The sequence below is a fragment of the Ambystoma mexicanum genome, chromosome 10 (genome assembly GCF_040938575.1).
Source record: "Ambystoma mexicanum isolate Mex_15411 chromosome 10, UKY_AmexF1_1, whole genome shotgun sequence".
NCBI classification, from domain to species: Eukaryota; Metazoa; Chordata; class Amphibia; order Caudata; family Ambystomatidae; genus Ambystoma; species Ambystoma mexicanum.
The window spans coordinates 1174927360-1174944838 of NC_090932.1; the positions used below are offsets into that span (position 1 = coordinate 1174927360).

Sequence of the window (17479 nt, forward strand, 5' to 3'; positions counted from 1 at the left end):
GGCCTTGAAGGCATTCCTACCACACATCAAGGGCTCGCGAGTACGAATACTGACCGACGATACAACGGCCATGTTTTATCTGAGGAAACAAGGAGGGACGCGATCAAGAACTCTTTCCATAGAAGCCCAGAAAACATGGCATTGGGCATTAAAGCACGAAATTTCCATCGTGGCTCATCACCTTCCAGGAGTGAGGAACTCCCAAGCAGACTCCCTCAGCAGAAGCATGGCCCAGATACACGAGTGGGAAATGGACACAGTTCACCTGATGAAAGTGTTCGAGAAATGGGGTCACCCCCCTCTGGACGCCTTTGCGACCAAAGACAACAAGAAATGCGAGCAATTCGCAAGCAGATGACCTCAAGAGGGCTCCAGGGGGGAGGCATTCTCCTTCCCATGGACGGACATGTTCCTCTATGCTTTTCCCCCGTTCCCCCTCATACGGAGGACAATACAGTGGATACGCAGATACAATTGCCGGGTAATTCTAGTGACACCATACTGGCCAAGGCAGCCGTGGTTCTCCGACCTGCTTCACCTGTCGCTGGAACATCCCATAGGGTTTCCGAAAGCCCCGAACCTACTATCCCGGGACAAAGGCACGGTGTGGCATCACGACCCGGACAGTCTCAACCTTACAGCCTGGCTCCTGACTTTTCGGAGTTCGGTGCTTTAGACGTTTCGGAGGATTGTCAAAAAATTCTGCAGGCGGCTAGAGCCCCTTCTACAAACAAATCCTACTCCTATAAGTGGCGGAGGTTCTGCGAATGGTGTAGGGGACAACAGGGCCTACAACCGTTGTCGGTAACGCCGGAACAAGTTCTACCTTACCTGCTCCTCTTGGCGGAGAGGGGATTATCCTTCACATCGATAAAGGTGCACCTGGCGGCCATCTCGAGGTTCACAAGGAAAAGGCAGTCGTCTCCTCTATTTAGCGACAGACTTGTAAAACACTTCATGAGGGGTTTATTTCGAGCTTTTCCCCCGGAAAAACGTTTCCCCCCGACTTGGAGTCTCAACACAGTGTTGGCAGGCTTAATGAAACCGCCTTTTGAGCCTATGGCCACGTCCGACATAAAATTCATTTCGTGGAAGTTGGCATTCTTGATTGCTATCACATCAGCTAGAAGAATCTCGGAACTGCAAGCGCTGGTCGTAGACCCGCCATACCTAAGATTCTTTAAGGACAAAGTAGTCCTGGCAACTAATCCTATGTTCGTCCCAAAAGTTCCGACAGTGTATCACAAACACTCGTCCATTGTTCTCCCTACTTTCTTCGCCACACCATCATCGGCAGCAGAAAAAGCTCTTCATACCCTGGACGTTAAGAGGGCTCTGAAATTTTACCTACATCGTACACAGGAATTCAGGTCTACTAGACAACTGTTCGTCGCATATGGTCCGTCGACGAGAGGAAAAGCAATCTCTAAACAAGGATTGGCTCGATGGGTCTCATCGACGATTGCGTTTTGTCACTCTAAGGCCGGAAGGCCACTGCAAAGACATCCTAGAGCCCATTCTACAAGATCAATGTCCTCCTCAACAGCTTTATGGGCAGGAATTCCGTTGACGGACATATGCCAAGCTGCGGCATGGTCAGTGCCCCACACGTTTGCCCGCCACTACTGCCTTGCCAGGCAGCATGCGGACGAGGTGCAGATGGGAAGAGCTGCCCTGCGCCATCTGTTTCAGTAAGGTAAGTGCCACGCTGTGGAGAATCTGTTGTCTACCTTTTTAATGACAGTTTATTTTAGGTGGGTAAGGTTATATGCGGTAACTTATTCCTACTGTACATATGCATTGTGTAGTATGTTGAGGGTATATTACATTACATTCTCACCGCCGTCTCAAGTGTTACTGCTATACAATCTATTCTAAGCATGTGAATCCATGAAAGATCCAACGCTGGAGAAGGGAATAGTTTCTTACCTGTAACTCCATTTCTCCAGCATTGGTATCTTTCATGGATTCACATGCGCCCGCCAACCTCCCCGGAATGTAATGTATTTAATTGATAAATTTAACCCTTCCTACTTTGGAGGGGCCGAAATCTGAAGGGGAACCGCGGGGGCGGGCCTCTTATACGGGGACGGCCTACGGAGCATGCGTAGGCGGGTCCTAAAAGGACGTAGATAGGACACAAAAGTGTCGGAAGTTTTCCTATTGGAAAAGGCTATATATGTGTACCGAGGGGTCCCAGTCTGACGACAGGGAATATTCTAAGCATGTGAATCCATGAAAGATACCAATGCTGGAGAAATGGAGTTACAGGTAAGAAACTATTCCCTAACCATGACTGGTGTAGGTAAGCTCTGTGAAGAAACACTTGCCCCGGGAGACACTCATCTCATGCAAACAGGTTACACAGAACTGCCTGGCCGACCCTGAACGCCTCTGTAGAATCCCTGTCAACGCAGTAAAACCTTGTAAAGGTGTGCACAGATCTGCAGGTCGCAGCCCTGCATATGTCCAGCAAGGGGTCTCCTGTTGTGGCGGTAACACCTCTTGTAGAATGAGCCCTGGGCATGCCAGGGAAAGGCCTGCCAGCTTTCTATTTTCTATTCCAGGGGGACCAAAAGTTATAAAGAGCTCAGAGGTCTTCCAGAATGACTGTCAAAGCTCACACCACATCCGAAGAAAACAGGTAACACCATTGGCTCATTGAGGTCAAACGCTGAAGGAATTTTCAGCACAAAGTAAGGGTTAGTGCGCAGCACCACCTTGGACCTCTGGAAAACCAAGTAGGTGGGGCTTGCAGGTAAAAGCCTGAATCTCACCCACATGTCTAGCCGATGTGATGGCTACCAGCAGAGCAGTCTTCCAGGACAGGATCATGGGAGAGAATGTATGCAGAGGCTCAAAAGGAGATCTCATGAGCCGTTCGAAGACAACATTTTACTCCCAGGCCAGGGCCAGTCGTCAGACTGGAGGGAAGCAATGGAACAGTCCCTTGAGGAACTACTTGACCAAATGATGAGATCACAGAAAATGCCCAGAAAGGAGTGAGTATAGCGCAAGATGGCCACCAGGTGCTCCTTGATGGAGGAATTTTCCAACCTGATTTAGCCAACGAGATTGTATAAAATAAACTGCTCTGTTACCGAGGATTCCCACCCTGACGGGAAATATTCATACTGCATGTGAATCTATGAAAGACACCAATGCTGGGGAACAGGAGTTACAGGTAAGTAACTTATTACTTATAAAGCAAAGCCTTCTCCTGGGCCAGATATTTCAAGTGGTCATGTCATCCAACTTCATGAATTGGTTCTGAAAAGCAATATTTACAACTACATCAATTAAAAATATCTTCCAAAACTCTCAGAAAAGTACATAGCTTTTGTATGTGTGCCATATGAAATTGTCTTGTACCGTGAATGGTGTGTTGATTTGTAACAAAAATTGAGAAATAACCGGAAAAGTTGAAAGAATAGTTAAAAAATGCATTCAATCTCTCTGAAAGACTGGATCACCTCGCTGACAACAGTGAGTAGGGTGCCCTGGCAGGCACATGGTTGCAGAGAGTACATTTTAGGAAGGCAAGATTTGCATTGCTGTCTATAGTGCTTTTAATTCTTCTTGGTTTCCTTACAACTTGAATTGCCTCAACTACAGCTTTATCCCACCATTCATTTATTTTCCCAATTTGGTTTATTGCAATCCTTCCTCATTTCTCCCTCTTTTTGTTTTTGTTTCTCCTCCCTGTCAAGGTCTCGAAGTTACCAAACCTGCGATTCCTGAGCCAGCCTTTGCTCCTTGACATCATTGAATCATTAGCCAGTCACATATCGGACAAGCAATGTGCAGAACTGGGCTCTGACATATGAGACACAGGCCTTTCTCTGGCTTTGGCTACTAAAAGGACAGCATTTGAGCCAAGACAACCATTCCTGCATGCAGAGGGGCAGCTTTCTCCTGACTGTACCACTTCCTGCATTTCATTCAAAGTCATCGGCAGTGCCTGGACACAACAGACAACTGCCATGCTCCTAAATGGTGTTTGCATGCAGGCACCTTGTCAGACGAGGTTGGAGAGCAGTCTGGATTCCTGCAGTCTTGCATTAACCAAATAGAAAAATATACTGGTTGGGTTATTGCTTTGCAATCTGCACTTCACAAACTGTTTACTCTGAGGCCACCTCTTAACTCATGCCCCCTCCTTTGATTACCCCACTGTGTAACCCACCCTTCGGTCTTGTGTAGCAGCCCCAACCTCACCCCATAAGCCATCCACACCCAGATAGGGTGCTTTCTTAAAATGAGCATCCAAAAAGGCATTCTCAGAAAAAAAAGACCTATTAATATCAGTTTGACATCATAAAGGCCTACCTGCTGTAAATTGCAGACCATTGGTGAAGAGCACACTGGGGCAGATGAATCTAATCCTGTTGGGAGGGCTTTGTGAAGTTTTAGAGGAGCTGTACTTTTTATGTTTGTGCCGGGTTGTATAGAGCACCATCCTAGCAACAGAGCACAGTCAAACAAGGGGATAGAGTAATAGGGTGCAATAATATTAACACAACTGAAGGATAGTACATTAAGGGAACACTTGGAAGGACTTGGAGAGAAGGTACACACAGGATCTGAGGATACAGGTTGGGTAGGAAAAGGTAAACTCAACGTTTACTCATTTGTTAGTAGTATCTGCAGCTGTACCCCCTACAAGCTCTTTTCATTTGATCATTCCACTATCTGACATTTCAAACTGTTCCATTGACTCACTGGGTCTGCATCAGTGATTCCTGCCTTTGCCTTCTGCTTTGAAAGAGGAAGCAAAGTTTGTTCCCCTCCACAAGATCCCAATGCACTATACCGCTTCCCATACCTTCTTCATTTAAAAGTGTTTCACTTGTTTCTCCGTTTATAGCACAATCCAAAACTGGATGGCCAGCCACAATGTATGCCTAACTGATTAAAAAACAGAGCTTCTCATCATTGGCTCCATACACCGGCTTAGACACCTGCATGCTACCTTTACCTCCTTTTGTATTGATGATACATCCATCCCGGTTCTGAAACAAATAAGAACGCTGGGGGTATACCTGGAAGCAGGCCTTCACATGACTAGGCAGATCAATGCCTTAGCATCTTCCACCGCCTACACAGCAAGGTTAAGATAGTTTAAGATAGTTCCTTTCACCAAGTAACTGCCTCATACTCGCACGAGCGTTGATCCTAGTGCAATGTATTACTTATGGGCACTTTGACTGGCAACATGTCCAAACACCAACTACTCCAAAATAAAGCTCTTTGCAGCGCCTTTGGGCTCAAACGCTCTGACCGCATCTCAGCTACTAGACGTGAATCCCACTGGCTCCCTATCAAAGTTCAAGAGGAATTCAAAACCCTATCCATCGCTCATCGGTGCATTCCCAATGAGGCCACCATCTGCCTTAACAACTACATTACCCAAATTGTCCCAGTTCGGGCACTTAGATCCAGTACTAGCATCTCACTGTTCACACGCCCCCTATTTAAGATCAAAAGAACAAGCAGTGTCAGTTTCTGAGTCACGACACCCTCATTCATGAACTCTCTACCTGCTCACATCAGAAACGAACAATCGTGCTCTACTTTAAAAAAAACAAGTCAAGACCTGGTTGTTTGATATAAATATGAGTAACAGCTGACTTCTGCCTCATGCCTAGGCTGTTATTATGTACTTTGTTCTTTACGTGTTCTACTACATCTGTACTGTACAAAATGCTGTGATAACCACGGGTCTGGGCATTTAAAAAATTTAATAAATAAGGGGGGGCATTCATTAAGTAACTCCCCCCACATCTGCGCCGCTAGTTTCAATGTCAATGTTTAGCAGCTTTAGTAGGTAACCCTGAATTTTATTTTTCTGAGTTTGTTTCCAGCAGGATTTCACACTTTAATGTTCTATATGTTTTAGTTGGATATAATCAGGAGAAAATATTCACCAAATTAGCACTCTATTAAGTGGTCCACTAAATAAATACATAGTTGCCCAGTTGTTGTGCTAAAAGTAAGTAAGGAGCAGGCATATGGCGTAGATGGTTGGGCTCAACCCCAAAGTAAGAGGGGCATTACAGTTACGGGAAAGGAAACGTGTCAATAAGATTTTAGAGGAGCATGGTGAAGGACTGTCTGAGTTTACTCACTTGGAAAGAATAGGGAGCAGGGTCCACCCACATCAGCACATGCCTCAGTTATGTTTTTATGAACAACTACAGCTAAAACAAATCTGAAATATAGGCCAAATTGCTCACTCCAAGCAGGCCTCATGGGATGAGAACAGACCCTTTAGATCAGAACATGCCACAAGAACATTTATTAAGGTCTTTATAATATTTGTATGCAGCACATACAGCAGAAAACATTTCCAAACACAGGTGGAGTTTCTCACCTCAGTGTTCACAATAAGAGAACATACTCCTAAGATTATGTTGAACATCAAGATCATGAGCCCCAGTTTAAGGGATTCAAAACCTGGGTTGACTCGGAGGTGTGGCGTTTTAGCCTTAACACAGCTCATCTCTTCCAACCCTTTGAGCAACTCCCCAAAGTACTCTAACCTCACGATGATGTAAAACATTGAACCACCTATCATCAAGCTTATTTTGCCAAAGCTTGCTAATATCCCACAGACCAACTATGCCAGTTCTCACGTGACACCATGTGTGCTGTGCAAGCCAAAGGCTATCTTGATTATCATGTGACAATGTTTAGGTTGTAAGACGTGGTTGGCCACGCCTAGCCTGCCAGTATATGTATCCTATAGTATAAGCTGTGTGGAGCTGCTACATCCTGGGGGAAAACAACATACATACAACCAAATGTTGACACTAGCATACATACATTTGAAAGGTTGTCCCTATTAGCGCTCTTCCAAATAAATCTTGATCAAAATATCATTAATCCAAAAGTGCTATTTAATTACATAAGTCATATACACACATGCATTTACGTGTTAGTAGCGTGAGATTTTAAGGTAAGCCAGAAATTAAAGTTTGCCATAAAAGTTTGCTGACTACATGACCATGAGTTTTGTCCTCATGTGTTTTGTCAAGGAAGGCTTAATGGATATAATAGTCTCCAATATATATTAAAAAAGATCTCACCTTAATATTCCATGCTCATTTTAAGTTCATTTATCACTTCCCTATGGGTTCTCAATGATATCGATGTGTCATCCAATTGTAATATCCAAAAACATATCTGTATTCTATTAAAAAAAAGGATAATATATTGGCTTGTGTAAACTAAAAGCTTTAGGTATGTGTGCGGTTATGAGTTTTTCATATAAGGTGTACTCACATAAGTTAACAAATCACTTTCTTATGAGTTCCCATGGTTATGATGGGTCCATCAATGATCGTGTCTCAAAACATGTCTGGATATCTGAGACAAATTATGAATCTTGCCATTTAACTACCAAAAACAAATCAGTGTGCCCTTTTGAGTACAAGAAATGTTTATTTAGGTGTAATCACATAGGCTTATGCTCGATCATCATATACTAAAGTTTGGTGTTCAGCAGTTTCTTCATATAAACATAGCTGAAGTCCTACCCGTGAAAAAGTTATTATTCAAAGGGTTGGTCTATGCTAGATCTCCAAAATTGTATGGTTGCCTATATCGCTAACTTATTGCAAGGTGTTCTGTGTCTGGCTATGTCTGATGTTCCGCGTAGAGGACGCGCTGCCATATTGTTACGATAAATATGGTAACAGTGACATCTTCATGCTGTATGCGCATGTTGTTATGTGTAAACGGTGAATTCAACTGATTGCAAACTCTAACAGTGATGTGACAGTCCGTGAGTCATCACATATAGCTTTTAAATGGAAAAGTAGCTGCTACGTTGTTTATGAAAATTAATCATATATTCGTAGGAAATTGCCATCAGATTACGGTATTATTATTGATGGGGTAAACTTCATCCCGTTTTTTCTTGTGAAAAATATGAGGGATCCCATACTGCGTGATTGGTTCTGCTTTACAGATACTAAATAAGTTCTTCCAAAATTCTGATGAGCATACCATATTTGCTCCTTGATACCTAATATCATTGTCTGTTAGATATCATTATAATATTATTCTCCTACTGTTTGTATTGATTATTGACCTGCTGGTGGATTATGCAAACGATATTAGTCCATACAATTTCATCATCTAATTCTATACAAAGTTGTTTCAATAGTATAACCATAATCTTCCTATGCATTTCATACATGTTCTGCATCAAAGAAAAATGTCAATTTATTATCTGTATTCAGTCCACGCAAGGTTGTCCTAAGCTTGCTAATGTACCTTGCCTCCATTTTTCTGAGGTTATTTTCTCTCTTCCCACCTTTAGCTGACAATTCTGCCTGGTCAATTGCTTTAAATCTTCTCTTTCTTGTTGCCAGTCCGGTGAGTTTTGTTCCAATGTTGCGCCAATGGTAGTCTCGGATCCTCGTTGCCAATGGTATTCAGGTGTTCCCTTATTCCAATTTGCAGCTCACAAAATGGTGGAACCGATGTACAGTTTCCTGCATATGCCAATAATAATGTAAACTACGAATTTACTACGACAGTTTAAGAAACAATTAATATTTACAATTCTCAGATTCTACACATATTTCTGTGTATTGTCCATGGCGTAAATGCACATTGAGCAATGTTCACATTTATGAAACCCAGTGATATGTTGAGCTAGCGTTAACCAGTTACCTGCTGGTTTCTGTGGTTGCTTGCAAGTTGTGCAAAGTCTGTTCTGGATCGTAGGTGCTTTGGTGTAAACTATCACAGACTTGTATCCTATATATGGCTTAAGTCTCTCATCCATACTTAAGAGATGCCAATGTTTATTAATAATGTTGTACAGTTTCTTGCCAAAGCTTGCTAATATCCAACGGACTGCAACTATGCCAGTTCCCATGTGACAGTATGCTTGCCGTGCAAGCCAAAGGCTATCTTGATTATCATACAAAACTTTTTGGTAGTCAAGATTCTGCACCCAGCACAGTAAAGGGACAACTGTCATCACCATCTCAGGGGGAGACATCCTAGACTGTGCTGATTAATAGAACCTTTCCTTACTCCTCCAGCAACACTTTGATTTGGCCAACCACACCCTTCTCTTCACTTGCATTTGCATCAATTTCAGAATACAGATCTCTCCTGGATTATGCCTGTACTCCATTGAGTTTAAAGCACTGGGTAGTCGATTTCCTACGGATCCATCCTCTTCTCCCCCTCATGTTTAAGGTGAAGTATGCAGGCCTCTTCTTCCATTTGTAAGATGGCTCTGGACGGTTGTATTTGGCAGTCAACAGGCCCCATGAATATGCCAGCTTAAAGCATGGTTCTAAATTGCCTTAAGAAAAATGGCAGCACAAGGTGGAAATGCTCCTTAACCAGTAACTGAGCTCTGCCATTCCCACATTTCTCCTGCCCACCCCTTAAATCAAACTATAACATCTCATAACTCTGACTTTTTATAGTGGACTAAAAGAAATAGTCTTCAAGTCCACCTTATGCACACCTCTGCAGAGCATACCCACTGTAAAACACCAGAGCTTCAGGAGGCAAGTGTTGGCATGCTGACCAATGCAACATTTGAAACTGTCAGCACTTTTAATGTTGGCCTATCTGAATAACAACAGAAGTTGATCCCGAATGTTCAAAAGACTGTAGATCACCTGATCCCCGAATTCAAGCCTCTCACCCTTCTACTAACCCCATTAGCTCACTCATAGAGCAATACTATCATGTTGACCCTGTTCCTCTCCTGTAAATGTGTAGACAAAACACTTCCTCGTCTAAATGGCACCTTGTAAAGCAAAAAGACCTACCTGATTGAGTGATCCACTCTTACTATTCAGTTAAGACAGGCACTTTGTTGTGTTAGCTTTGACGCTCTAGAACCAGATTCCTCTTCACACTAGATCGTCCTGTCCCTTTTTTTTCCAGAAAGCTTCCAAGCCCACATCGGAGTAATCTCTCCAGTCCCAAGACTATTCACCTATCCTGCTCTTGCATCTAGGGACCATTCAGTTTGTATTGTGTATGCTAGAAGGACTTTATGATATGAATACTCATGAATATATCTATAAAATGTTTGAATGATCTAAGAAAGGTGAGGACATTAATCATTCTTCCTTAAAGACTTGTTTTTCAGAATTTACATCGGTTATTACCTGAAGAGGCATTGTGATTTTCAGCCATACCCCTCATTTTTACTGCAAACTGGTATTTGAGTTGTTGTGACTGCCGAGTACAAGAGGCAGACATAATTGTTAAGAAGCTGCAGGTGTCCGAAGCCCTCGCTACTGCTGCTGCTGTTCTTCACACTACAATAGTGCAGATGATTTCAAAATGGCCGTTGCCCATAATGTACTGTACAATCCTGTATTAACTGGAAGTCCTCCTTTGTTGCATTTTTGTTGCATTTCAAGATCTTTCATCAAGGGAGCAGCAGTAAACTATTTTACACTCCAGTGTCTAAAGGATGCTTGCTTAATTCAACCTGGATGTATTTTCTCAAATGTAAGACATTTGTACATCAGTAGACTGTTTGTGCAATGTTTGTAAATCCATATGTTCAATACAAATGATACAAAAAGAAATTAATGTGACCCTTCTTCACAGAAGTTATTTTCTTATGGATACATTCCTCCCACAGATTTCCTTTATATTGGAAATCTTCAGACGAAGTCTGTTCTTTAACATTTTCAGCAGCTATCTAGGGACACCTGTGACAAATTGCGCGAATCTATCCCTTTTCCCCAAGGGAACCATCCCTATGAGGCTAGAGAGATGAGCCTGCTCCGCAACACCCTCCCTAGCGGTTGTGGCAAGTGGGACCTCACCGGGAGAGACTCCCCCTTTGGGGACAAGGACTCCCGTTCGTGTGAGGAACTCCCTAGAATACATTTCAACTATACTTCTATGAATATACCTTATGAAGACTGGCATGAAATAAAGCTCAGTATGGGTTGCTGTCACTAGGAAATTGTAAATGTTTCTTTAAAAGAAAAAGCCCTTTTAACTGGGATGAAGAGGAGGATGTGGAGGGAAGGAGAGAAGCCGCCTGCCAAATAGGGACAGAGATGTGCACTGGGTAAGTCCCACAGCTTTGTATATTTACCAGTGGTGTGCAACTTGCAGCACTCCAGAGGTTTTCGCCGACATCTCCCATAATTCCCAGCATAATGTTGAGGTATCATGGGAGCTGTAGGCCAAAACATCTGACCTGGCCACAGCTTGCCCGCCACCCTTTAGACGTCCATGCTTTTCATAGGCCACCATCGAATGGTTGGTCTGGATTATTGCAAGTTCTTTACTTCTAAAATAAAAGGGCATTGACCCTGTGTTTGCAGGTACCCATGATGCTACACGCTCTGGCTTTCTCAGATTGTTTTACCCCCCATTCGATAGTCATTTGAGTTCATACCAAGAAAAAAGACTTTGGAAAATTCCTGATGCCGAGAGCAGAATGGAGTGTTGCTTATGGATATCTGGATAAGACTGTGGACATCTGCCTCACGTTGTACACTACAGACAATTTGGGGGTTGGGTTCTTGAGTGGGTCGAGCATGCCTATCTTTCCCCATTCCATTCTACTCCTTGGCTAATCTCGCTTGCTTTCTCCAAATTGAGAAGACTTTTAAAATGTTACCCACAGTGCCATATCAAGTTCCCTTGGAGGGATACACATATGTGTAAACATTATCTTCCAAGGTACCACGCCAAAGATGCTTGGTGTGTAAGAGGTTCAAGCCAAAAACATTCAAGTATTGAAGGGCCGAGCTTTGAGCACCATACACTATGGAGGCTGAGGTCTCAGTTTATAACAAGCCCTCAACCTTAGATGAGGTGTTTGAGGTCAAGGAGACCATCCCACGAATCCCTTACAGGAGAGTGCCACTGAGCCACTCTAGCAGTCAGCCCCAAGCTCCAGTGGACCTGCTAGAAGCTGGTGTAAGGAGACATTTCCTTGCAACCATGAGCCTGCATAGAATCCATGCACTAAAACCCCCTCAAAAGGTCCATCCAACAGCCTCTAAACATGTGAATACTGAGCCTCCGAACTGCAAACATGGTACTGAAGGGTTGGGGTTGATGCCTAAAAATGTTGCCAACCGGTTGAAGACACCATCTAAACATGGGGCCGATCCAGTTCTGCAAACCTCAATAAAGGCCTAATTGTGCTTGGTGCAACTAGGCTCACTATAGATGGACACTACTAAGGGGAATACTACAAATAGAGATACACCCAACATTTTGATGGATTACTTCGAAAATCTAATGTAAAGTCAATTAACACAAAGGTAGGGAGTGAGGTTGAGTGTCTGGTATGCTGCGGACTCTTGCCCAATCTTTTGTTTTCTGCTTACCAGTGTTTCCAGAAATATTACTTTGCTGCCGGCTCATTGAATTCTCACGTGCAGTCACTATTGGAAACATCACGTGTGCACGGACCTTACGGACCCGCTGATTTGGGAAGTCTGTTTACTGGCTCTACTACTGGACACTCTCCCTCGAACCAGTGTTCGTCCGTAAAACCACACAGAGGAGCAGAGTGAGGTTGAGTGTCAGGTGGCCGATGGACGAGGCCATGCTCCTCAGGAGCGCGGAACAGCGGTTCCTGAATAACCAAAGAACTTTTCTTCAAACACAGTCTTCCTTGAATAGGACTTCACCCAACCCTTTGGAGGGTGTGGCTGAGGCACGGGCAGAGTAGATTAATTGACTCTTTGTATACTGACACTGGCTCACTCGCTCCAGCCCGTTGCCGCGTGTCTGGCCAGCCCGGGCAGTAATGGAGCTTCAAACCCATCTTGTGCGTCTACGTTTTGTTACGCTCTTTGGAACATGGGGTCCTCACCCGGCCTTTAATGCCTTTACCTGCTATAGCTAATACAACTAAGTTGTATGACCCCCGTGCCTAACATGATTGCGGGAGACACTTCTACTAACGGCCTGTCGGAGCATGATTTATTCGTAAACCCGACTGTCCCGGTTGACAAGTGTCACTTCAGGTTCACTTGCCAACTTGGATGAGGAATCTACAGCGGACGCAACAGGGAAACAAGATGCTGGCCTTCTCACGGTGGGTGAGACTAGTGCTGTTCCAACGCCTGTGCCTGTCAGACTTTTTACAATTGAGCCCCAGGTTCACTTGTCACCAGATGCTTGCAATGAGTGCCCTCATTGCAAGCATCTGGCAGAAGGCCGATAAAAGTAACAGCAACGAAACTCTATTGGCACAGGAAAAGGTCCTACTTCGACCGCACAATGAGGGGAGGAGAGCTCCAAAACCTGCCCCAAGAATGGCCCTTACAACTTCACGAGGAGCTATGATGGTGGGGCTACTGGACAAGAGCTTGTTATTGTTGGGGTTCGACCTGTCCCACTCGACTGAAGCTGACCAGCTCGTGTCTGAGCCTTCCCAAAGAGTATCTACCTTTTTAAGGCTGCTGTTTCTCATGACTCAATTAATTCCTGGAAGTGCAATGGTGCTTCTGACTCTAAACTCCTCCCTCTACTTCAGGATCCTTTGAATGTGTCATGACCACGGCCTCAGGCCTTGGGACTCGGGTTCTCTGGGCCTCACCACAATACTCCTAAAGGGCTCCAAGAGCCCAATCATGCCCCTCTAGGCTCTCCTGGAGCCAGTCGTGGCGCCTTTGGCGCCAGGCTCATGTGGCAAATGGAGCTCCCATTGGGAAATGAATCAACATGGCTGCCCCCATTGGGTTCAGTTCGGAACTGAACATACGGTCTAGCATTTTGGGCGTGGTCCGCCCTGAAGGCACCCGGGATACCTGTAGGCTATTTAAGCCACGCCCGAACTTCTGCATGTACTTCGCGTTGCTCTGCACTTGCAGCGTGACGTTCACCGTGACCTGCCCGCAGCATTCCAGGCCTTCATCTGCTAAGAAGAACACCACCATATCCATCCTTAGGTGTTCGGCAATCCAGCTCCTCGAGTGTCCCAGTGTCTTCTCTGGAGTTCTTCTTCGCCCGTAAGCAACATCCTGGGGAAAAGAGGGAAACAGACATCATTAGTAAGCGCTCGGCTTCCATTTCCAGCATCTTGCAGAATCACGCTTACCTTGCGAAGCGATGTTGGTACTCGACAGCGGTCCGGACACCTTCCACTCTGCGTTCAACATCTTGCGATCGCACTTCATCCGGAACATCGCAACGGCCTGCAAGGGAAGAACAATACAGGTTAGCCCGACTAAAAAGCGCACATAGCGCCGTGCTCTGCGCATTCATTTACCATCTCGGGCACTGCCCTCTCCAACAGCTCGACGTCATCACCATCCTTTCTGCACCTACGAGAGAAGAGGAGATTTACCAGGGCAATACAATTACAGACACACACTACTTAAGAACTATAGACTTACCTCAAGAGCGGAGTCGCAGCAGGTCTGAACTACAGGGCCTGCGCCAGTGAAGCAACTAGGCAGCAAGGTGCTTGGCCACAACGCACTCCTGCACAGAACAGCAGGACGGGGAGCGCATCTTACCTAAACACAAGGTGAGGAAGACTCTGAGGGGTTGCTGGGGGGCATAAGGGAGGTGGGACTCGGGACAAGGAGATTGTAGGCTAAAACAGAACTCCTGTCTTCCAGAATAGATCCTTGGCAGAACGGGTACCTGAGGAATGCGGAGGCAATCCAGCCAGATTGAGGGGCGTCCCTGTGGATACAAGGTGAGCGTTACAGAATGTGGGAAGGGTTCCTTCAGGTCTGGACCTAAAAATTAAGACTTGGCATAGGAAGTTCCTTACGTTGGATGTGTTTGAGTTGACTATTGCACCAGCAGTGAAGGGAGACCTTGGACCCCCTTTGGCGGGTCTTCTCACAGCAGTGAAACTGGGTAGTGGTTTGAAACGACTGAAATCAGCCTCCTTGAACTTTCTAATACTGTCATGATGCCTACCCCCGGAGCATCAGGCCAGGCCCAGCACCCCCGGAAGCAGGCATCATGCCCTCGGGTAAAAGCCCAGCGGCCCCTTATAGGGACTCTTTGGACTCAGTCCTGGCGCCTTTGGCGCCAGGCTCATATTGGACATCAGTCCTGGCGCCATAGGCGCCAGGCTCATAAAGGGAGGTGTTTTGTGCACTTACCTGATGCAGACCATGCTGCACGCTTCAGGCCTCCCTGAGACCTGAAAGGGACTATTTTTTCATAGGGACTATTTTTTCCATCGGGCGTGGCCAGGGAAGGATACATACCTAGTTGGGGAAGGATACATACCTGGGACTTCTTTGGAGGCTATTCAAGCCACGCCCAGACAGCAGCTCATGCTTCGCGTTGTTCTGCTTCCTGCAGCTTAACGCTCACCGTGTCAGCTCCTGCTCCTGGATTACAGCCACACCAGTCTTGAACCTGGAAGACCTGCAAGGAAGGAAGAGAAGAGAAAGGTGAAAACCAAGGATTATTTCAAGCTTCTTACCTGCATCCGGAATCTTCTCGCCAGCATCCCTGAAGGAAGACTTCAATTTAAAAGCATCGCGTTGCTCGCTGCAGCGCCACGCTTCACTCACCTGTCCTGTCCTCGAGACATCTCCCGGCCCCCTCGCGGCTGTCAGCATCGGACGCCACATCTCTGCACCTAGGGGAGAGAGGAAGAAACAAAAGGTGAGCAGAAGGACACACAGAAGGAAAGCCTGATTAACAGCCATATACTTACCGGCTTTTCTTCCACATTTCGGGTCGGCGCCGACCCGTTGGCAGGTACCGTACCCCGGCCCCTATGGGGAAAGGACTAGAGACATTTCAGAGGAATGGTAAGGACATCTAGAGGGATCGCCTTCATTACTACTCACCTCGGCAGGTTAACCCCTCGACGCATCGCCTTCATTCTGCACCTGAAATAAAGGACAGATCACAGGTGAGAAAGACAGCATAAAGGGGGCCTCACTTGAACTTTGAACTTTCATACTTACGGCGCATCGCTCAGGAAAGTCAAGTGGATTTTGCCAGCGCCATTCTGAAAACCAGGGAAGTAAATGGACGAACGCGCGCCCCTGCACCAGAAGCAGGATGGAGAGTTCAACCTTCCAAACCATAAGGTGAGCTTAAACCGGGTTTGGAGGAATAGAGAGGAACGGAGGGTGGAAGGGGGGAGCTAGCACACCATTCTGCAGACTGTTAATCCCCTTTCTCATCTGCAGAAGGATATTCCTACGGGCCAAGGGAGCACGATTTGGAGGTCCTGTCCAATCGGTGTTCCGGGTACTGCGCATCACGCTAGAAGAGGCCGCAGTAATCCAGACTAGATCAGCGCCCCCGTGGGAACCAGGTGGGCGTTACAGAACGTGAAGACTCCCTACAAATTCCCACCCAGGCGCTATGGAAACTTCTGAGACTGACCAACTGGCCCAACTACTGGGGGAATTACGGGCCGAGGTACACGCCGCTCGTCAGGAGACTAATGCCCTCAGAAGAGAAGTGATTGTAACAAGGGAAAGGACTGATGACCTGGCTAGACAGCTTTTGCAAGGTCAAGCTGGACAAACTCCTTTACCCGGTTCCGGGGGGAACCCCACTCTTGTGGTTTCCAGTAACCCTCTGCTGATTAATCTACCTGCAAGCATGCCGCTGGCCCCACCCGAACGCTTTGCTGGGGACCCCAAACGATTCGCCGTATTCATGAATCAGTGTTGTTTGCACTTCCTATGCAAACCCGGGGCCTTCCCTAATGATCAGACTAAGGTAGCCTTTGTGTTGTCATATCTCAGCGGCTGTGCTGCCGATTGGTCAGTCCCACTGGTAACTCAAGATGACCCGATTCTTCGTGATTTTCAAGGATTTCAAACAAGCATGGAAAGGTTATTTGCTCGACATTCCCAGGGACAGGCTCTGGATGACGAACTTCTATCTCTGCGACAGGGCAATCAAGACCTTCTATCCTACATTGCAACCTTCAATAGACTAATTGTGGAAACTGGTTGGCCAGAGGATAAAAGAATCACGTTATTCTATCAAGGTCTACGCAGAGAACTTAAAGATGTCCTGGCACAAGTTGTAAATCTGCCCCAAGAATGCACTGAATATATAGACTTAGTGGTCCAGTTGGATCACAGGCTGCAAAACAGAAAAGCAGATCGGTCCAAGTTTGAAACCCGGTTGTGGGCCAAAACCCACGCTAACCCCAAGGGGGCTGATGCCTCGGAGCCTATGCAAATCGGAGGAGTTAAAGGACCCCTAACTCAAAAAGAACGGGAAAGAAGACGACAGATGCAATTATGCCTTTATTGTGGGTCCTCAGGACACTTTCTACGAGATTGCCCGGTTAAGCCGGCCAGGAAGGTGGAAGGAGCCGCTGATAAAATCCATGGAAACTCTGTATCGAGAAACGACCACGCCCGGCAAGCGTAGGGGTCTGCTTGCCGAGCTTGAAAACTAGCTCTCAGACCTCGCATTTCATTGTGCCAATGGTCCTCATAGATCCGGAACAGCCAAAACGGTTGTATGCTATAAAGGCATACATCGATAGCGGGGCTAT

General features: G+C 45.8%; 1 protein-coding gene across 1 annotated transcript in view; it reads left to right on the forward strand.

Annotated features, from left to right (window-relative positions):
* The window catches only part of LZTR1 (leucine zipper like post translational regulator 1), a 692494-nt gene extending 686706 nt beyond the window's left edge, over positions 1–5788 (forward strand). The window contains exon 20 of the mRNA XM_069619129.1: positions 3711–5788. Within this exon, the coding sequence (XP_069475230.1) occupies positions 3711–3827 (117 nt within the window). The 3' untranslated portion in view covers positions 3828–5788. The remainder of the gene's footprint in view (positions 1–3710) is intronic.
* Positions 5789–17479: the final 11691 nt, after the last annotated feature.